Raw genomic sequence first — 23030 nt, 5'->3', positions numbered from 1 at the left:
TTTGGAAACCGATTTACAGCAAACAGGATCATTATGCAGGACTAAGAAGTTGGCCTCGTTATACTAAAGGAGATGAAAACTTTGCTTATCCTGTTACTGGATTTCTGAAGCACAGCAGAAGCTCAGAAAGCAAGCTGACTTCTCCTAGGATACTAGGATAAAGTTTTGCTTTTATCCTAGTAAAACTTAGCTCAGCATGCTAACTCAAAAACCTTCATGAATATCAAGAATTTAATTTCAACTGGGGGCTTCTGGAAAACTGATAGCTACAGATAAATTAGTTCACAGTGCAAAGCCAAAATCTCCTTTTCTACAAAATGGCTGTCTGAAATGCATACTCTCTTAGGAGAACATCAGCTGAATAATCAGCTTGCTTACTGATGTAGAAAAACTGGGGTATTTAATTTAGTTTGAACTGTTAGACTGCAAGCTTTTTGCAGCAAGAATCAGTCCAGACTTTCCATGCCACTAATGTATGTAATTATTTCTGTTATGATGACAGCTAGTTTTTCTTCCAAATGCAGTGCCTTTTCCAGAGATCGTGCAATCCATGAAATTGTAAAATATTGTATATATATTGTAAAATATATACAATTTCTCAATAGCATCTGGGGTATTTTCAGGACAGTAGGCTTCTCTCTCTAACTTCTTCATTTCTGAACTCTAGTAAATCTAACTGCAGAGACTGGAGATAATAGGTTATTGTCATAGACCTAGAATCACAAATTTTTTTTATTTTTGTTCCGTGCTTTGTGTTTCTAATAAGCTAAATCTAGTCCCTCAAAGGCAAATATGTGATGGGAAACAGCAGGCACAGGGAGCTAGGCAAAATTTCAGTCACATAAAACTAAATTTTTGAGCACAATTCCACAGCTGTTCCAAAACAGAGCAATTTACAATCTTCCTAATTTCTTCTGTTTCTTACTGGAATTTCCTCTTATGGCACCAACACGCTGTTATCAGCACCTTTTGAGAGGTACAACAGCACAGTATAGACACACCACAAAGACAGAAAGGGCATGGGTTGGCAACAACTGTCATGTCTCAAAATTTTCAGGAAACCCCTTGCTGTCCTTATGGAAAGTTTGAAGGAAGGGAATTCGTTATTCTTCCTATTCAGCACTCCCCTTGGTTAACCCTGTATTGCCCTTGACCTGTACACCTCCCCTAGAACCTTGACCAAATTATTCTTTTGGGTGGCAGACAGAACCTTTCACTTAGATTTCATGAGTAAGAACTGACAAAATCTTTCAGAGCAAGCTTTGTAGGACAGGGAACATAGACAGTGGAGTCCTCCTACTTGACAACATTCTTTTGAAAGTCTGTCCTGGCATTGTGTCCTGCTTGCGGGGTACTCCAGATGCTCAACAACCTCTCCCACAAGAGAGATTTTCTAAGGTGTTCTAGAAGAAGTTACATAAAACTATAAAGGGCTGGCAGGACAAAATATCTCTTCAGTAAGATGAAGGAAGTCTGTACCAGGTCATTATGAAACTTAACTTGCCATTCCAACGTATTACAAACAATAACTGCTTCAAGAGCCCCAGCATCACTGTAGATGACAGAAAATTGTAACTGGAGAAGCAGAAGCTGTTGGTAAGAAAGGTGCCAAACAGCCTTTTATAAATTTTAAGTGAAACTATGGAACCTTCTAATGAAGGCAGGCAGCAGCTTAGATTCCAGACTAATGGTTTGATAAAGAAGAAAAAAGTAGGTGTGCTGGCTTTAAGCACTGACACCAGAATTTAGTAATATTCACAAGCTCAAACTGAAGTTTCAGTAAGAAGAAGGCAAACGAAAGAGGAAAAATCTCCAGGCATTATATACATGACTAGAGATATTCTTTCATATAAACAACTACATTATCACTGCTTTTTTCATGTAGTTTAAAAGTGTGAGAAAAGGTACCTATATTCTTCCTCCCATCCTTAGAGAGAGCACAATTTGACATATTTAGAGGTCAACACATATTAGAAATTGCACTGTTCATTTGCCAGAACAAGCTTTAGATCCACATGACAATTAATACACTTCCTAGGTACACATAAACAAACATTTATGCATGTCTGAAGATGTGTCACAAGACAATTAAGGCTGTTCAACAACAAACTCACTCACACATGATAGTGATGATGTTTTAAGATTACAGTTTAAAAAAACAACGTATTAATTAAAAATAGCTCATTCAAGACTGTCAAACTGTCAACAACCCAAAATGATACAGAAAAAATTAAACTGACATTGTAACAAGCATTTTGGATCAGTGGTAATAACTGCATGACAATCATACATACATGTGAAAGGTGATTGGTTTTTCACTCAGTCACCTAGGCCTCCTCAATGGAATTTATTTTAAAAATGCATATTTAAAATTATACTCGAGTGTCTAAAATAAATGTTAATTGTCAGCCCCAACATGTCTATAAAACCTGGAAGTATACATAGGAATGCTACAGTAGCAGTATGTGTTAGAACTCAACTAATCACAGAGCAACAAGAAGGATATAAGTTACAACAAAAGTAGCTTCTAGGTTTGTTCTAACATTTTAACTGTGTCTGTATTTACAATTTACTGATCTGTCATGGTTTATATTCAGTGCTGACAGTAATATGACTGATACAGGGGTTTAATTGACTAAAAACTGAATTAATGTCACTTATTGTCCTATAAAGCTGTAGACAACTACTAGATAGGCTAACTACACCTGAAGATGTTAATTTTTTTTCCCTTACCTGACATATCTGCTGAGTCTCCTGTAATGGAAAAGCAGCAGAAAGACAATTAGACAAGAAATAAGATAAGCGCTAAAGAAAATATACTCCACATTTAGTGTAATTTCTTAACACACACCTGGATGCCATCTGTTTGCATTGCAGCAGCAGCAATACTGCTTTTAGTTAAAGATGAACAATTAAATATATTAAGTGGTCACACCAGAAATTAAAATTTGTACTCTGAATATATTTTGATTTATATTTTGAGATACAACCTAAAAATCCAGATTTGGTGTATGTTAGGTCTCTCTCCGACAAACTAAAACACATATTTTACACATTGCTGATATTTTAATAAATTACGTGGGAAAAAAAAGCTGATTGCTATAATGGTAAGATGTAATGTTTGAATGTTATCTTGACAAGTGTCAAATACATCCAGCATTCTCCTATAGGAGCATTAAGAAATCCAGATTGTAAAGATTCAGGCACTTGGAAGTATTACCAAGACTGCATGACAGCACTGCAGTTTAAAAATACCTGAAACAATGTTTCTGTACATCCTTAGCAGATTTAAATAGTGGTGGTGAAGGTATGATTGCCAGTCACATCAGTAGGAAAAGTAGCAGCAGTTAAGAATGTCCTTTATATAGAGCACATACACCTTAACATCTGTTCAGAATCTAAAATCATGTTAGGATATTTTGCTTTCAGCTCAATTTTCAGATTTAATTCTCTCTTTAAAAATATGTTTTGTAGTTTAATTTCTGTGTAATCTGCCTCTGATTTGTATGCCTTAATCCACATTACAAAACGGTTACAGTTGTTCTACTGCTAGTTGATGTAGAAATTATAAAATAAAAAAGCAACAGGGTTTCTGCGTTTCTGCGTTTCTTCTTGTGTTAGCCAAACACTGAAGAAAATCTATGTAGAGAACATATTTTCATATTGTGCCTACATCCTCCCCATATACTCCGTCATATGGAAAGGCAAACAGGGTCAGTTAAAGAATTAAGCCAAAAAAAACAAACTCCTAAAGGCAATAAAAAGCCTGTAATTCCTGTAAATGTTCTTTATAGTCAAACCATAGGCAAAAATCTGCTGATATTTTTTTTTTCCATTTAAATAATTTTCATGAATGATTTCTCTAGATTGATGTGAGGCAAAAAACTGACCAAGAAATCAAGCTATTTTAGCTAAGCAATTACTACTGTCCCTGAGTCAGTTTTAATGAGACATGCACCTAAAAATCCAAAAGACAGATCAAGTGGGAAATAAACTCTGACAACTAATCATATTTGGATGAAACATCTAAAAAAAATCTATAGAAAAAGAACAAAACAAAGCTATTCTGGCTAAAATAAATTAAATGGGTTTTTTTGTATTCTATGTACTAAGGTAAACAATATGGTTTTGAATCTGCTATGAAATCTGAAAGTATGAAACTGCATTTGGTTGCAGGACTACAAAACTTACACTATTCTTCAAAATTTAGAAAAAGTATTAGTTCATCTGTGCAAATGCAGAGTGGGGTTTTTTTTTCTTTTTTCTTTTTTTTTTTTCCTGCTTAGTTCATATATAAATTTTAATGTTACTGTGAAACACAAATACTTTCTTCCTAAATCTAAATTTATCTCTAAGCAAGTACCATTAGGTTTTTGGTTCTGCCTAGAATATTACAATATTACAACATATTATCAACATACCAACAAATATTATCAAAATACCAAGTAGGTAGTATAAATCTGCCTGGTGAGATAAACTTACATAAAGTGGCATCTATTTTAAGAATTCTGGGCTTAGTCCAAATAGAAATCAAGGGCAGCATAATTAAGTTTCTTTGGAAGGGCTACGACCCTTTGGAAGGCCTGACACTACTTCATAGTTAAATCAAACAAAACTAATTTCATGGGGCTTAAGGTTTCTAAAAAAGTTTTTTAGATGGCACTCCAAACAAAAGATAATCTTTCATCCCTCAATGTTTTTTTTCAACTTTATTAAATTACACTCAAGGAAACATAAAGAGGACAGGTAACTGAGTAACACTCATACAACAGAGATAGCATAATCAAGTATTTTTGTGATTTATCATGAACTCACAAGGCTCTAATTGCATGCTCTTATGTTAATTTCTCTTTACAAAAATACAAACATACCTACTTGGCCAGTTGCCACTACGTTGGTAAACTTGGGGTGCTGATTTACAGTGAGGCACAAAATATCATCATTGTGTTCCTGGTAAAATGACTGAGAGCCTAAAAAAAAGTAATTTTCAACTTGAATTAACACATTTATACACACATAGACATGGTTAATGTTTGAAAATTTTATATTTCCTAGAAATAGAATTATAGTGATGTTGCTGTCTAGAGCTTAAAATCAGGAAACAGAAACTCCGAATTTCTATCTCTGTTTTAACACATAGCACTTGTTACCTCCAAACTATCCCCCCAAGTTTTCTACACCAAGTTGCTTAAATATCATAGAAACAAATAGAAACGAATTAGTCTTTCAAAGGTCTAAGTTTTCTAAACTAAACTGGTTATTGGAAATGAATGCATGCAATATGGAGGACTGAAAACTCAAGCACATTAAGAAATAATTAACATAGAATAAAGATTAAACAATTATAATTACTCCATTCTTCAGATGTTTTCATTTCTAAGATAATTTTAACAGCAAATTTCAGAAAGCTAAAACCAAAATAATAAAAACTGTACTTCCGTCAAAATTTAGTCAACAGTAATGCTTTTGTCAAGCATTTCAATATATTTACATTTCAAACATTTCAAATATATTTATTGATTTTTCAGCAACAAATAATAAAAATTTTCCCACGTCATTTTATAAGATTGAAAGCATACCAGTTGCTTTATAAATTCCAACTCAATGTGTGTGAAACATTGTTCCTCAAGTGGGTTTTCTCCTACCTGTTGCCACATTATACAAGATCCCAATAGATGCAGTATGATATATTACATCAGCACCATCATTCAAATAGTGGACATTGTTTCTGCAGTCCCTGCCTCGGTATCCAAATACCAGCTCCAAAATTAGGTCCTAAAAAAAGATATTTACATCTATCAGATACTTGGGACTTTAAATCAATTGTGAACTTTACAATCTTCTCCAGGATTTGATTATCCAAATACAGTGAAGGGAGTTTAACAATCTCTCAAACCAACACAAACTGAGATGCTGCCCGCCCTGTCACGTCACATTGCTGCTCATCCTTGTCATACACACTCATGTCACCCCATCTCTGCTGGTGGATGCTGTAGAACATTTATTTTTGTGTACACACACATGTATATAAACACAGACAGAGATACTCATACACATGCACATAAATAAATTAACTGCAGTGAGGCAAGGAGAACATAGAGCTTTTGATGCAGAAGATACTAAGAAACAAAGAATGACAAATATTGGTCCACAATTTAATTCCATCTGGCAAAAGTCTGTTCATTATGCTACAGCAAATAGTTTCTTTAATTTTGTAGAAAATATTTCGGTTGAGATGAAGAATTGCATTTTTCAAGGTTATATGAAATTTCCACTTCAGATTAATAAAAAATTAATATATTTGTTTGCATTGGCCATGTAATGAAAAAAAGAACAACCCAGGTGCCTGGCCTAAAGGCACCATAAATAGATTTTTTAAAAATAATCTAATTTTTAAAACTACTAACAAAGATTAGCTTTAAATAAAGTTTAAAAACAAATTTAAGAAAAACTTGCAGTCAAAGATGCTTAGTTTTCTTAGCAACAATAAGCCCATTCACAATCCAGTTACCTAAACAGGACATACTGCTTTCTCCACAATGCATTTAAATAGTTTTCTTATTTCTAAGAATTAAATTGTGATCCATTTCATTTGCAAGAGTAATATCAGCCTTTTTTGGAGTAAAAAAAAAATCCTCTTCCATTTTTTTGGTATTTAGCTACTATTCAGTATATCCATCTTTGATAAATTTAGAATGAAACAAACATTTAATATGTCCACAAATGTCTGGTAAATAAAAATTCTAAAGGAAGAGGAAGAGGAGTTCAATGTTTTTCTTACCTCTATAGGCCTCTTTTTTTTCCCAACATTATTTGTCTGAAGTTTCTCTGGCTGTGGCAATGCCCTACTAACTGGTGGTCTGAAATAAAGAACTGTGAATAAGAGAAGGCTGTCCGTCACCCATTCCATACTAACACATTGCCTTCCAACCTGCTACTCTATATGGAAACATTATAGCCCTACCCTGCTTAACTGATATTAGTATTAATCTTTAAAAGAAATATCTTTTAAGAAAAGAAAAAGAAATCAATAAACAAAAAACCACAATAAACCGAAACAAACCACAGAAAAACCCCAAAAAGCCCTTTGTTTAACATGCCAAGTTTTCCAACAATTCTTCAACAATCCATGAAGTTAATGCAAAAGCTTGTTTTACAATAAATGACCACTGATACAATATTCTTAGCTTTTTCATGCTATATTCTTCAGGTAGTGCCATCTTATCTATAGCAATTTTAGCTTCTCTGAGAGAGAAGTATAATTTCTGATGCTTTTCAGACAGCAAAGAAATCTTTAAACATACCTTCCCTTAGATTACATTGCAGCCAGCACATAGAATAAGAATGTCAGATTCTAGATCGAGTAATATTGCATAAATTTCTGTCACTTGGAACAGCAGAGTAAGAAGAAGCATATCAGTAACTAATACTACTCTTAAAAAAGAAAAAAAATCAATGAAAAATAACAAAAGAATAAATGAATTTTGGATCAGAGAAAGGAAACTGATAAGCATTACCATCTGCATTATCATGGAAAAACCCATACCTGATCTGAAGCAAGAAGTCCAAATTACAGGGAAGCAAGTCCAGTCAGTTTTCTTAGGACAATTCCTAACCTATTCCTAATCTATTCATGAAAATATTTTAATGCTGATCTTGACTTAGATCTTCAATCAAGAAAAAACAAGAGTTCCCAGAAAGGCTATTATTTAGGAGGATCAGTATATGCTTATCAATTGTCAAGGGCTAGTGCTGTTTGATTGGTGTTGCAGAGATACACAAAAATGAGACTGAAGGTGGGCTGTGTATGTATCCCTGTAATTAAATATTTGAGGTAAATGAAAATTAAATGAAGCAGTTGAAATGAGACACAGTGCTGGTGCTGGGCAGGCAGATGTTGTGCAAGGGCCGTGGGCTCCATCACTGGAGGGCAGTCCTGCTTTACTAATGGGGGAAGAGGAAGCTTGAACAAAACTGCCCAATGTACCTCCTGCTCACTCCAGAATGCTTTCAAATATCTTATGGTTTTTACTTCTGATTTGTCACAGACAATCCAACAACAGCCTTAATACTTGAGCTCTAGAAATTGATAAAACAGCATAAGGAGCCTATCTTCCACTTGTCACTCTCACACTTGACACAGAGCACTCAAGCCTTCCAGGCCCCATATCCCCTTACTTCATTTATGTCCCAGAAAGATAGAGGAAAATGGGCAAAGGAAAAAAAAAACCAAAAAAATCCAAACCAAAACAAAACCCAACAAAAAAAAAAAAAAAAAAAAAAAAAAAAAAAAAAAAAAAAAACCAAACAGGAAAGAGTATGTGAAGTTTCAGGAAACCAGTGGACATGGTTCTGGCTCAGGTTTATGTTACTGGACCTGAACTGGCTGTGACTGAAGATTTCTCTGCTGCCTGGATCTAGAATGTGGCATTTTTATAACATTTGCTGACTGCTCCTTGCAAATAGGAGAAATAAAACGACCCCACACTATATAACCACTTGAAAAGACCATCTATACTTGAAGGCAATGTAAATAGATAAAGATACAAGTTGATTATCATCCTTAGCCAGTCGTTAAGACTATGTTCACATCTGCACATCACCATACAAAACAAAAAAGTGAATGTATCATTGGTCAATAAAACCTGACAATTCATACTCAGCTATATTATATCACAAGTCACCTAAACAATTTAAGCAAGTACTCACTTATGAAAGACTAACTCTATATTAATTGAGAGCCGCAGAACTGGATTGCAAATTAGAAACAGGTTATGTGGGTTTTTTCCCAGTTACGATTCAAGGTGCCAACTTGTGCCTTTAAAAGCAGGAGTGTTGAAGGACACAAGAATACATTTTTCAAATGCTTTTTTATACATATCTGAAAGCTCAATATATTCCTCATATGCTATTTAATGTCCAAGAACATGACTAATGGCATAAATAACACTCAGTGTTCATATAACTGCATGTGTAACTGGTTGCATGCTCAAAAACTGTGTATACAGGATGGGAAGGAGAGCATGAATAACATTGTGGGGTGAATACACGTACGGATGGAGTCAGTTTAAGCATACAGAAGGAGAGTTACAGCCATCTGTCATAGGGGAAATAAATACCTTAATACTGGCACTATATTTTAAATATGAAAATAGAATCTGTATATATAGTAAACATAAAAATATTTCTTGTATCAGACCACCAAAATGGAAGCATTTTGAAGTAGTCTGTGAAACAACAAAAAACTTCTCATTTCCAATATAATGCTATTACATTTCCATATACATGCTACCCATGCTGCCTTGTACAATACTGTTGGAATTCCCTCCCTACATTTATTATTGTTAATGAATTCCTAAAGTTATTAGCAGAAAAAGGAATGGTCTTCTATGGTTAATATAAACTGCCACTAGTTTGTTGAGTTCCATGGTAACTTATGACAATGTCAATTAAAGCATTTATTTCTGCTTTAAAAAGTGTTATTTTGGGAATGATATCATAAAGCAAATTAAAGCTCTTGGTGCAAAAGGAAAAGCCGTTTCCTGTGAGGGTCACCACAACTGCACCTTGTACTTTGGGAGACTTGCAGTTGATTTTGCACTTAGCCTTCAGCATGAAGTGACTTTTACAGTTCTCCCCAAAAGGTTTCAACAAACTTGAAGAAGTGAATTGATTTTACAAGTAAGAAGGAGTTCTTTCCATTTACTCTTGGTAAGATTTTTCAATGTCACCTGCAAGACTTTAGAGGTCTGATTTCCATTAAAAGATAAACCTGGTAGATTTTATATGCTACTTCCCAATGGTAAGTCCTAATTATTTTCACGTGTTCTATGAGCAGTAATGCCATTTTGAACACCCTAATACAGATAGAGGTAATCTAATAGTAAAATATAGTGGCACATACACCTTGATATGATTGGTGAGACTCTCCCATCAAATATAAACCAATTAATATTGAGGTGGCAAGCTGTCCACTAGGGACTGGAGACAGTGCTAATTCTGTATATTAATCAGTGTTACTGGAAAATACTATTTGTAACATTGTCAAGTACATGTAGTAAATTCTATACTGGTGGATAAAGAAATACCTAGTTTATTGTCTGAACAGAACTACAAAGAATACATATAAATTAAAAAATTTGCAATTCTGAAGAGTTACAGGTATGTGAGTGATGGTTTAGTACCCAACATGACAGATGGCTTTTTAAGGAAAATGGGAAATGACAGTAAAATATGGACTAGACTGCAACACAAAAGCATTACCTGGAACCCCTTTTCAGCAGCAGGTGGGAAAGAGAAAAGGTTTACTTATAGAAGTTGGGCTGAAAGCTAGGTGTCAGTGAATTACTCATAGAAACAACTATTACTAACTTTCTGGTTTGTTTACTTCTCAAAACAGGATTATTCACAACTTATTGCTTTTGTAAATCTATTATTTGAACAGAAAACTCCCATTCACTTAAGTGGGAATTATGAGTATGTCAACATGAGAATACGATTCTTCAGGAATGATTCCTAAAAAAGATTAGCTTCACATTAAAATTTTTTCTGTTATCTAATCTATTCTGGAAAAAAAGGGTAAATGGAGAGAGGGAAGAAGCTGATAATAGAAAGTCTCTTTCTACAACTGTTTGTTTTGATTCCTGGCTTCTCTCCTCTTCCAAATCACACAAGATAACAGAGTAAAAGGCTTGGAAACAATTCTGCCATTAATTTACAGACCATCTGAAGAATTTTTAAAAGATAGAGAACACTGGGACCTTCAAATACAAGAAAGTTCAGCATGGGGACTGAGTAACGGTATGTAGTAAGGAAACAGGATAGTGATGACTATGAATGATAAATTTTCAGAGCTTTTAGTTGGTTGCAAGTCTTTAGTATGTTAAATTTATGGTAAAAAAATTAAACCAGAATTTCTGGCTGTTCAGTGGTGAGATCTCTTGGTACAGCCACTCTTATCTAAGGTACATTAACCAGAGCATCCTCCCTTTGGCACAGACAAATAGTGAACTTTTCAGGGAGTTCAGAAACAGAATGAGAAAGGAGTGACATTCCCCAGATTATTCTGCCCACCTCCAGAGATTTGCAGTTCAGTGAGTAGATGAGCCAAAAACATTTTCAAATTTAACCAGCCCATGACAGATATTTCTTCTGAATAATTTACCTAGCAAAAAACATACTAGAAAAGCACCCTTGCTAAAGGTATAAACATTTTTCTGATTCTTTTGTGATGCTGCATATTCATAAAGCTATTATACAATCACACTGGATACACAGTAGACATCTTTCCACATAAAAATATTATATTTTAATATTTTTCAAAAATATAAATAAAGCCATTTTGTGTTTTCAGTAGAAGTATTTCAATTAGAATCATAGAGTATGGAAACTTTACTTCTAGAGAATGGCATATCATTAGTAGACGTGGCCTAAACTACACTGCAAGCAAATCTTAAACTGAATTAATCCAAAAGAAATCTTCAATTCTACTATTCACAAGTTTTCAAAACTCATGCCTGAACCATAAGGCTTCAACATATTTCTATTCAGCATATCAACTTTTACAAGAGATCACTCTGTCTTATTTTCTTGCAAATACTGAATCGCTTAGATAAAATTGTTACAAACACCAAAAAGTCCCAGAATAGTAAGGAAACTCATATATGTCCTGAAGAAAAAGAAATGAAGGCAGTGCTGCCTAGAACTAAGAGCTGCTGCAACTCATTCCTCAAGTTAATGTGTTAGCCATAAAAATGATTAAGACACAAATGTTCACAGCTACTGGTTACTAAGGGTCAGTGGAAGAAAACTATTATGCTACACCAATAGCAGAATCTCACATTCCATACTTCACAAAGAAGTTACCTACCCATCAGACTGCAGTGTTTTGCAGCCTCGTTTTCTTATTCTCTGTTTTACCTAGGGATTCTTTCATTCCTTTCTGCAGAGCTTTAACAAAAAGGAGTGGCACTGTTTCAACACACCTGGTGATGTGTATTCGAATTTTAAATAGACTAAATGGCCCAGAACTTTTCTGTAGGATTTTCTGTCATCCTACAATTTACAATATGTAAGCTAAGCACAGTAATAGGTGGTATTCTAATAACATTATAATAAGAATTTTAGTGAATCAGTTTTCAGTACCCAGTTGAGTAATTTCTTGCTCTAAATTCAGGCTACTGTCTGACTACAACTCCTTGCCTCACAGATGTGCTTTTGTGAGACAGAAGCAGATAACATGAGATTTCAGGTGTGCTTTTTCCTCTAGTGCTCTCGTATTGTTTATCTCATTTAATACTTTGGGTACTAAAAATCATATTCCTTCTATATAGCTCCAACACAGTGGTGCAGACATGATGATACTGCCTGTATATCCACCTCAGGCATTTTTGAAATGTGCTTCCTGCACTTTTCATTTCATGTTGGATGTCTACAGGGGTACAGTGATACAATCTTACAGAAGCCCACAAGAAGTGGGCAAGCTCTCTAACTCCAGCTAAATAGGTCAGGCTGTTCTTTAGTCACTCCAAAGCATTGAGGAAAAGAGGAGATTTCATCACCTCTTCCCACTCTATTTAGTGCCCACTCATTTCTACTCAAGCCCGAGAACGAGGCTTATTCTTGGCCCTTATTAAATCAAACTCCTTTTTAACAGCAATGAGTTACAGCCTTTGCTTCTATTTCCAAGTATAACTACTTTCCCAAGCAACTTAAGCTATTAAAATACATTCTATCCTGGATTTTGAGGACTTACCTCACTACCCCCTGCCTTCATTGGAAGCAAAAGGAAAGGGAAATAGATATAAAATTAAAATCAGGATCTATGAAAGCAGACTTACTAAAAGATTTACCAGTCTTACTCAGTATTCAGCAGAAGTTAAAATGCATTCAATAGCCATATCCTAGTTTTATTCTTCACAAAAACTTTTTTTTAAGGTCCCACACTTTTAAAATAATGCAGGCAATGGAATTCTTTCATGATCCTTTACACATTCTGAATCAGAACCTAGATGCTTTACTACAGAATTGTCTTTAATATTTTATTTGAAAAACATAATTCACTTGGTTTCTCAAAACAAGTTTTGAATGGAATACAAGAGGTTTACAATTTTATTTCAAAAAAATTAAATTTTTAATCACAGGTTGCATTTAAAAGAGTAAATATAAACCCAAAATGTTGGTATCACGCACATAACTTCTGCTTTCCACACCAAAGATATCTAATTAATAAACATAATAACCATTTTTCATTTTAAATGCAAGCCATAGCTTTTTACCCAGGCATCAATTCCCTCCCTCAACAACACATTTTTTTTTTTAAAAAAAGACACCACCAAAATCACAAATGTCAGGTTGCATTTGTCAACAAGGGCATCACGGATCTGTCAGCTCCACTGCAGAAAGAGGCATGTGCATCCTAGCAGGATGCAAATTCCTGCAGGGAGTTTCCAATCTGATATTTCTCTGTATCCTTACATCTAACTATACTGTGTTTTTTCCTCACTTCCTACCCCTTAATACTAGCATTCCACAATTGCCACTGTATTGTGTTACGAATCCTTTCCTTTTCCCTCACATATACTGCCCACATTTATTTGCTGACAGCAACCAACAATTTTTAGGGTCTGGTGCTTAGCTGCAGATTCTACAAGAGATTATGTTCTCGTGGTTACAAATTCTTTTAGTTATTTTACACTTACTTTACCTGCTGGTCTTACTCTACTCTGTTTCCATCCCCTTCTCTTCTAAAGCATACAACAGAGAACTAAGCAATACATCCAGTTCTGCAAAGCAATCAACTTAATTTTCCAAGACTCATTAATAAAAGCTGCAGAAACACTGTGGACAAAATTTCTCAAAGAAAGGTAGAAGTTATCTGGAGACAGAATCAATGTAAGCAGCAATCACAGCTGAATTAGATTAGCTTGCTGGCAAAAAACAAAAATTGAGAGCTGCCTTTCAACATTGCAGTTGTACAGGTTCCTGCTGATAATGCCATCGTGAGGTACTACCCACTATTTCATTTATTTTTAAAAAGAATAAATGATCAAACACCAGCAAAGATCTCAATTATCTCAAGAAACGTCCAGACATAATAACATACACACATAAATGTTAGTCTTTTGTGCTCTGAAAAAGACATACAGCCTAGTCCTTAGACAAGGCTCTGCTTAAGTTGTGGGCTGTTTTTCTCCAAAGAATTATCTCCACTCTTCTTATACACATCTTTATAAGTTGTATATATATTCCAGTATAATTATGTTTTACCACTAATTATAATTTCAGATTGCTTCCTTGGTTAGAATTGTAATTTAGCATTTACCTTTCATCTAAGGTTGGCTCCTTCTGCTGCAGGTGAGGCTTAATTCCAAACATTGGTCTAATGTTTGTTGATAAGGCTTTGATGGTGTAATTAATTTCATTTTCCCTTGTCACATCACTGTCATAACCTAACAAATTCAGAAAGCACAGTATAAAATAAGATACCAGGGAAAAAACCTATAATTTGTGCAGGTTTCAACAATGTGCTGGACTGCATGACATAAAGTAACAGGTAATCATGAACACAGTTAAAAAAAATTATCTGCAATATCTTTGTGGAAAAAATCATTAACAAAGATTCAAGAGACATTCAATGCTACACTATTTTCTGTTTGGTTGGCCTTAACTGAGGGTGTCTAAACCCAAACCTCACTACATGACACCAGCTGTTAAGTCCTGGAAGATTTAGCACCAGGGAGTTCTCCATTTTAGGATGTACCCATTAGGATGGGAAGCATGGGGCTCCTACACAATACTTAGGGATAGTCAGGCACATTGAGATAATGTTACTATAACAAAAAGAGTGACAGTGCTGTTACCTTTCCATTTTTTTTCAAACATCAAGACTACTAATGTCAACTTTATGAGTAGCTCTTAACTCAAACTGAAACTGACAGGATGTGATAAAAGTTCTGTTGAAAAAGATGTCAGTGTCTTTTCTTGTAGAGCATAAGAGACCTCTCTTCCTTTTAAGGTATTTTTGAACACATAGCTTGAGAGTGTTCTGTGTAAAGCACCAGAGCCTAGGGAAAGTTAGTAGGCAAAGATGTGCTAGCAGATCACAGGCAGGAGCTGAACAAAACTTTGAATACTATGATTTTTGATTCAGAAAGCTAAATTTGACCATGTCCCTCTGTAGGCAGCTAAATTACTTTGTGAATGTAGTCTTCAACATTTTTAAGCAGAAAGTGCATAGAAATTCTTTTACAATTAATATTTAATATGCCTCTAGTATTTAAAGTGTCTCTTCAGTCTTTTAGCAGATTTCAGTGAAAACTGAAGTTAATTTATTACACAGAACTGTATTTAAGATGAAAATAACCCTATATAAGACATATCTCTAAATTAATAGTTTTCCATTAGTAAAGTCTTGAGATAGTATAATCCAGATAGCTAATAAATTATTACTGACCTCCATCTTCTTCAGAATCTAGATCAGACTCTTCACTGTCACACTGCCTGCTGTCACGATGTCCTTCCATCTCGTAAGTCCACAGCATCAAAGAGGTATCTGCCCCTCCAACAGTGACCAACAAACTGTCATCGTACATCCAACGCACGTTTGTTACATGGGTACTGTGAGCAACATACCTCTTAAATTTTCCAAATTTCCCCTAAGAAGGGAGAAGAAAAGGCATAAATCAAATTTTGCTAGAGAAAACTGAAATGAGTTGTCAGTGAATAACGATATGTTCTTAACTCCTTTGTTTATGCTTGAGATGTTTTGCATTTCGCATCACGATTTGCCAAGCTTCTCTCCTATGGCAGACTCATGAAATGTTAACCATGTTTCTATACCAAGAATGCAAGAATTTGTTTATAAGTAGACCCCAGCAATTCACACTGGATCATTTTTCCTGAGAGAAAATAATCTAACAGATTAAGAATAAAATGCATGTAGAATATTTGGGGTCAATACCCGTGCATCACAATCATCCTCAGCACTGCAAAGCATTTAAAACCTAACATATATTTACTCATAAATATAATGGAAAACTAGAAAGGTTTTAGAAAAGCAGTAAAAATATAATGTGCCTCCAGAATGGCATGATGCATAATGAAATTTATACATATAGCTCTTTATTTTAAGTGAAAAAATGACAGAGTTTGGACAGTTTGAAAGTTTACAAAGGTATAAGTGAAATAAAAGTGGGGAAGAAATGTTCAGTGTCTTCCAAAATAAGACTTTAAGGGGCTAAAAATAACACTGATAATAACCACACTGAGGATACTAGTGCCTAAGATATAATTAGACAGTGCCAGTCTCATTGCTATTCTTATAGTTCTTCCTATTCATTTGCCACTGTCAGTGACAGGACACTGCACAAGTCTTTAGAATAGTCATTCTTACTAATTGAAAGTTTAATGCATTGCAAATTGCAGTGTAATATTGAATGCCTTCTTTGAGTATAAGGACAAAAGCATAGAAAGCACTATTTTGTTCTGAGTGATGAATCTTTAATTTTGAAAAGGCTGTTTATCAATTAATCTTCTCTCCATGAACAGCTGAAAAATACTTACTTTTGCAGGGTATCGAAACAGTTTCACAAATCCAAAATCATCTCCTGTGGCTAATACTTTGCTATCACTAGTGAGGCATGAAGCTGTTACATCCGTGACTTCACCAATTATTGGCCAGATTCCTTCACAGCAAGAGCCCAAAACACTTGTCCATGATGCCCAGCCAATCTTTTCTACCTACAAAAACAATCTGTTTGAGACAGAGTATTCTTCTTCTCATGCAGTTTTCTTCCATATCTGATTTCAAGCAAAAGTCTTTGCACTAAAAGATAAATCACACCTAAAAGATGGTATTTAAACATACTAACCAGTTATTTTCTGACTGTTCAGGATTTCATGAGACCTTTAATTTTACCTTTCTTAACTTCCAGTCCCAAAATCTCTAGAAGCATTTAAAAATTTTTGACCTTATCTGCCCTTCCAGTCTAAGAAAACAAATTAAATTTTTCAACGTGGTCTTTCAATCACATAGAAAATATTATATAAAAACTACCCATTTTCACTCTCAGATATAATGCAATTGCTCTGTGTCTGTGGAAACAAGGCAGTATCACAGCTACAATGCACTACACTTGCCTATGTGTATTATATACACTATATAGCATAGCTATGTAAAGATAGACATGAGGTCTTCCACAGTAAGGTCAGCCCTAAGTAATCTGTAACAGATTTTCAAAGGTGTTTGGGTACCAAAAGAGGCATAGAGAAGTCCAGTGAGATGTTCAGTAGTGTGTAAATCAGCCAATCTCCATTTCTCAACAGAAGAGACAAATACATTGTCTATGTATTTTACCATTCTGATTATATTATCTAATTGAACGAAAGCTTTTTCAACAGACTACAGTTTTATACATCATTCCTTCTTATGTGGCATAAACAGCTGTAGCATAACTCTAATTTGCAAACAAGTTACAAGGCAGTCTATTCCCTCACCTCCAAACTAGGAATTGTCTGTTTTTTCCCACGAGGAGCTTCGAAGAACAACTGCTCTTTTGCACCAGTGTTGACTTGCAAGAGCTTCCCTATAAAACATATTTCATATTGTATATTAATACTAAACAGAAGAGTCCATTAAAAAAATGTATTTTGAAATTTTTATTGCTAATAGCATTACACAAATTATTTGTTTCCACTGGAATAAGATGCATACATGAACAGTGATTTTGCAAGTATCTTCCAATTATTTGAGTCCCTTGACTCCTTAAATTCACAGTCCTTTCTCCTCTGTTTAAAAATTGTAATAATGCATCACTTTTCTCTCCTGTTTATTGTTCTCTTATCAGATGGCAGACAAAATATATGATGTCTAATTCAGAGCTTGTTTATGATAACTGGCTGAGCAGTATACATGGGCTTTTGTGATTGAGAAGTACATATGCTTCCTGGCCAATGGCTGCTTCCAAGCAGCTAACTTCTACTTACCTTTAAACTCTTCCTTTTTTGTGGGAAAAATTCTCATTAATGTTTCTGATCTCTTCCTGTTTTCAAAATTCTCAGAAGAAGTTAACTTATAACACTTTCAAATTAAATTGGACAGTTTCAAAAGTGATTATGTAGAGTAATGAAAGCAGGAACTAACAGATTGTACAACTGCACTGCTTTATTTTTGCGTGAAACACAACTAAAGTTAGTGTTTAAATTAATTGTGGAATATGCCCCAGGCAGTCAAGAAATCCAGTCCTTCTGGCATTTTTTGACAAGGATACATATTCCTGAGCTAGAGATGCAAATGCATTATGCAGTGCACTATTCAAGAAGTAGTTCAAACTATAAACATAGAAGATGCAAAAAAACCCAAACAAACCTAACCAGCCCAGAAGCCACAACAAACAAACCCAGTCAACCAACCTATAAAGACAACCTACATAAATTGCACAACCTCTAAAAATATAGATAGTAGTAAAAATTCATAGGGGTCTATTTATTCACATGCTAGAAGCATATTCATAAACTGAAGGAACAAATCTGTCACTGATACCATAAATTCATAATGTAGATACACTGTATTCAGTCTATAACATAATCAATTGTCCAGCATGCCAGTAGACTTTCAGAATGAATGCTACTTACCTCTTATGTCCCAGTCCATGTGTGTGATATAGCTGGAGGCTCCCTTGCAGATTCCTACCCGTTTACTGCTCATTACATTGTAAATATCAACAAAGTTGTCACAGGATGCCACAGCTAAGTACTTTCCAGCCCCTAAAATACACCAGTAGAAACACAAGACATTTTCAAAAATTGTAGTGCTCTGTAGATTAAAAACAAGTCCATTCCAGTATTTAGGTTATGCAACTTATATTTCTTTGAAATTACCTAGATAATTTACAAATATTCCCCAACAGCCTAATGTCCATACTGCGTAATCTGCATCAGTATGAAACATGCAACCAGTGCAGCTCCAAGTATTAAAACTCTGTGATGAAATTTTAAACATTTACTGCGATGAAATGGGTAGTTTTTAGGTAAACAAAAGCACAAGAACCAGTATCAGTAATTGGCATGAAAATTCTCCTACAGAACAGTATTTTCAATAATGAAGTACTATTAATTTAGGTCATACATTTGAGCTCCTAAGAAAGAGGTGTGAGAGAAAAGAGCAAAGCACTGTAGGGGCAAAAAGTAGAAAAAAAGAAGATGCCAGAACTTTCAGACACGAGTTTCAAGCATTCTCGTTAGCTAACAGTAACCTCAGTGAAGACTCCACTTCAGTTCATAGCTGTTTGTATTATTGAACCCAAAGGACCTAGGGAGGGTGCTGAATATCCATGACTGAAAATTGACTGTTGCATTCAGGAAGTTAATGTGAGCAAACCTAGTCTAATAATGTCATGCTCAAATGAGAAACTTCACAGCAAGTATTTTTCAAAACTGTAATATCAGTGCTGATTTATTTCCTATATGAAAAGCATTACAACAAATCTCTATTTTATCATTTAAAGGTTATAAAGCATTCTTGAACAACTTTGATATAAAAATCTTTATTTTAAAATCACTTACCAGGAGAAAATCGGATCTCTGAAATAACATCTTTTCTGTGCTGGAAAGAGACCAAATCCTCCAGGGTATCTGCATTGACTATCAAAAAACTTCCATCATTGAGACCAACAGCTAAAGCTTTTCCATCAGGAGAAAAGCAGCAACATCTACCCCCTGTGAGGAATACAGACACGGCATTGAGGTACATACATTGCACATTCATAGTGCAAAACTCCTCTTTTAAATATATAATTCCAATAGTAAAAGAAAGCTATTCTTACAGTAGATAGTATAATGAATTTTTTTAGATGCTGCCAAGATGATTTCCAAGCTCTACAGCTGTGTTAGCACACAGAAAGTATTGGCAAATGCACTACTCAAACCCAGAATCTTAGATTACATTTACATGCATACTAATTGACATTTATTACATATTAGTATTACAGATTAATATCTATAGGCTACATATCTTTTATTTGCTCTCCTTTGCCAATTGTTTGGTACCCTTTGCTCTCGTAAGGAGAACACAGCTGGCAATGACCTTCTGTATTCACAGAATTCAGGAATTTGCTATCATGACCAATAAATGTCACTATGCCATGTAACCCTTTTAATATACATGTCAAGTTTAATTTGAAAAATTTTAATTTGCAATCTAAATTTATGTAAGGGCAGCCTATAGAGATCTGTTTCCATGGCAGAATTTCCCACTAGTGTAAATATTTTTCCTTATTGTTTGGTTGTCTAATTAATTTTGTAGGCAGTAATCTTTTATTTATATGACTCCACTACAAAGCTTCTCATACAGTAGTACCCTGTAGCTGCTCTTTCTTCATACTTAACTTTTGGTTTAATTTCATTCTGCTGAATACAAATGAGAACAGTGCACCAAAAATATTCTCAGTAGTCTTTTGTAAATTACAAGAATACTTTGGCATGTGCCAGGAAAAATACCTCACTACCACTTGTAAATGTCATCCTGTGATCAGCTAGAGTATCTTGAGACTTCTGCTCCTCAGTTACTGAGATTTTTGATTTTTTTTTTTTGTTTTTGCAGTCATGTCTTGCTTTTTTTAATTACCAGATTTTGACATACTACTGCAGTCTAAAGAAGTATCCAGCTCTTTCTGTACACTACACAAGTGCTAAGATCACCAAAGCATCTCAAAATGTGTCTCATTAGCAAATTAAGTCATCACAGTCCTTATTTTTCTGCCAAAACTACTCTTAAAAATATTAAGAAATATCATCTTTAAGACTTGAGCAGACTTGAAAGTTTCTTGCTTAATCCCCATTTTTGCTAGCTCACAACTCTTCTTTTATTTACTTGATCAGTTGAAATAATCTGTAAGATTTGGATGAAAGTGCTTTACCCAACACCAAATAACAAAGCTTACTGTACTTCTTTGTCTAGCAAAGGAAATATATCACTAAAAGCCCGTAAAGGCCAGTCTGGTCTAACCTTAAAAAAGTCTCATTATATGTTACTCAGAACAGATTTTCCATCTGTCAAAATAGAACTTAGTTATATAGTATACAATGAGTAAGGTTTCTATGATACTTCTCTTTCCTTGTTGTTCCAGATTCTTCTAACACTCATAAAGAAGATACATTTAACACTAATGTAAGATCTCTTCCAAAAATTTCAAGATTCAAAGTCCACTGCTCAAAAAAGCTTGCAATACTATAAGCAACATGGCAGATTTATGTAATTGGCTCAACACTTATTGTAAATTCACTGACTTACAAAAACATTACAATTACAAATAATTTTAAGAACAGTATTACACAGAAACCTTTAATACAGATTCATTAGCTCCAGGGCCACATAACTTGTGAACATAGCATCAATAAAATAATTTAAGCAAAGAAAAAAAATTATTCGGTCTTGTTTTTGAAAGATTCATAATGCTAATAAATGTCAACTGAATTCAGTTAAATATTTTTTCATTCTAAGCATCTTACCCTTCTTCAATTTGCGAACAGCTAACATACAATGGCTAGGAGATAAATCCCATATTCTTAAGGTTTTGTCATCACTTACAGTGGCACAAATAGGTAAATGAGGATGAGTAGCTAGACCCCAAACTTCCCCCTCCATGTGACCCTGAAAAAACACAGTATATCAGATTCCTTTGTATTTTAAATTGAAACATTAAATACTGCATTTAAAGAAGTTTAAAAAAATCACAGGACATGCATATATTTAGAGGACAGTAAAGAAATATCAGGATAGAAACAGAGAACACCTGAAGAAAACCTCACCCTGCTACTTACAGCAAAAGCACAAATTATAGTAATTACTACTGAGGAAACTTCTCCCTGAGAAATAATCCTCACATGTAGCTCACATGGCCAGCAGCTCAAGGGGGGTCCCTCCCTCTACTCTGCTCCCATGAGAACCCAAATAGAGTACTGTGTCCACCTCTGGAGCCCTTGGCACTGGAAAGACATGGACCTGTTGAAGTGGGTCCAGAGGAGGGACACAAAAATGATCAGAGGGCTGGAGCACCTCTCCTGTTAAGACAGGCTGAGAGAGCAGGGGTTGTTCAGCCTGAAGAAGAGAAGGTTCTGAGAAGACCTTATTGAGCTTTTCAGTACTTAAAGGGGGCCTATAAGAAGTATGGGGACACTATAGGCCTTGCAGTGACAGGACAGAGGGTGGTGGCCTCAAACTAAAAGAGGGTAGATTCAGACTGGATATGAGGAAGAAACTGGCATAGGTTGCTCAGAGAGGTGGTGGATGCCCCATCTCTGGAAACATTCAAGGTCAGGTTGGATGGGACTCAGGGCAATGTCTCTTCTCATTGCAAGTGGATCATGTTAGATGATCTTTAAAAATGCTTTCCAACCAAAACTGTTCTATGATCTGTATTTTTTACCTTAAGATCTAGTATATTCTTTAAAAACAAAAATCTAGTTCTTTACATATCCAATTGGCCAGTCAACAGAGTGAATTCAAGATCCACAGCTTTTTATTTAAAAAATCATATTTTTTAATTACAGAAAAAAATCATAAGATAATACAATGTAATGAAAAATCTGTTTTGTAGTCAGACCTAAGAAATGCAGCCTGGTATAGCAAAAAAAACGGATTTTTTAAATATATATAATTACAAAGAAAATCTGAAACTAAGCCTCAAGATGTCCACATAAGGAAAGTAATTATTGCTCAGAAAAAGTTAGTCAGAAATTTGGTGGAGGATCTACTGCTTCATACACTTTTTTTTTTTTTTTTTTCCTAAAAGTAGAAAGATGGTCTGGATCTGTTTGAAAGGATGAACTTGTTGAACAAATTATTACATGAAATTCTGTAATCTGTCTTGTTTATTAAAGAGACACAATGGTCTAGCCTAGCAATGAACACTGGTGAAATGATGGTACCACACTCACTTCACTAGTAGTTAAAATGCTTATTATTTCACAACAGTCTTAACTTGAAAAATAAAATGTTTGTTGTATGGAACATTTGACTGATATTTAACACA

At 34.7% G+C, this 23030-nt stretch overlaps 1 protein-coding gene across 4 annotated transcripts in view; it reads right to left on the bottom strand.

Moving 5' to 3' along the window:
* Positions 1-23030, bottom strand: part of EML5 (EMAP like 5) — a 92981-nt gene that overhangs the window by 13061 nt on the left and 56890 nt on the right. For 2 of the 4 annotated variants that reach the window (XM_071745799.1, XM_071745798.1), the window contains exons 21-31: positions 21508-21649; positions 19564-19716; positions 18634-18765; positions 17497-17585; positions 16564-16740; positions 15455-15656; positions 14324-14450; positions 6782-6860; positions 5646-5775; positions 4872-4970; positions 2734-2754 (exon numbers count right to left, since the gene is read on the bottom strand). In XM_071745799.1, the coding sequence (XP_071601900.1) occupies positions 2734-2754; positions 4872-4970; positions 5646-5775; positions 6782-6860; positions 14324-14450; positions 15455-15656; positions 16564-16740; positions 17497-17585; positions 18634-18765; positions 19564-19716; positions 21508-21649 (1351 nt within the window). Of the gene's footprint in view, positions 1-2733; positions 2755-4871; positions 4971-5645; positions 5776-6781; positions 6874-14323; positions 14451-15454; positions 15657-16563; positions 16741-17496; positions 17586-18633; positions 18766-19563; positions 19717-21507; positions 21650-23030 lie in introns of those variants that run through there. The other 2 variants (XM_071745801.1, XR_011726258.1) reach the window with 2 other exon arrangements.

The sequence above is a fragment of the Heliangelus exortis genome, chromosome 5, assembly GCF_036169615.1.
Source record: "Heliangelus exortis chromosome 5, bHelExo1.hap1, whole genome shotgun sequence".
Taxonomy (NCBI): domain Eukaryota; kingdom Metazoa; phylum Chordata; class Aves; order Apodiformes; family Trochilidae; genus Heliangelus; species Heliangelus exortis.
This window is presented reverse-complemented; position numbering and strand designations above follow the sequence as displayed.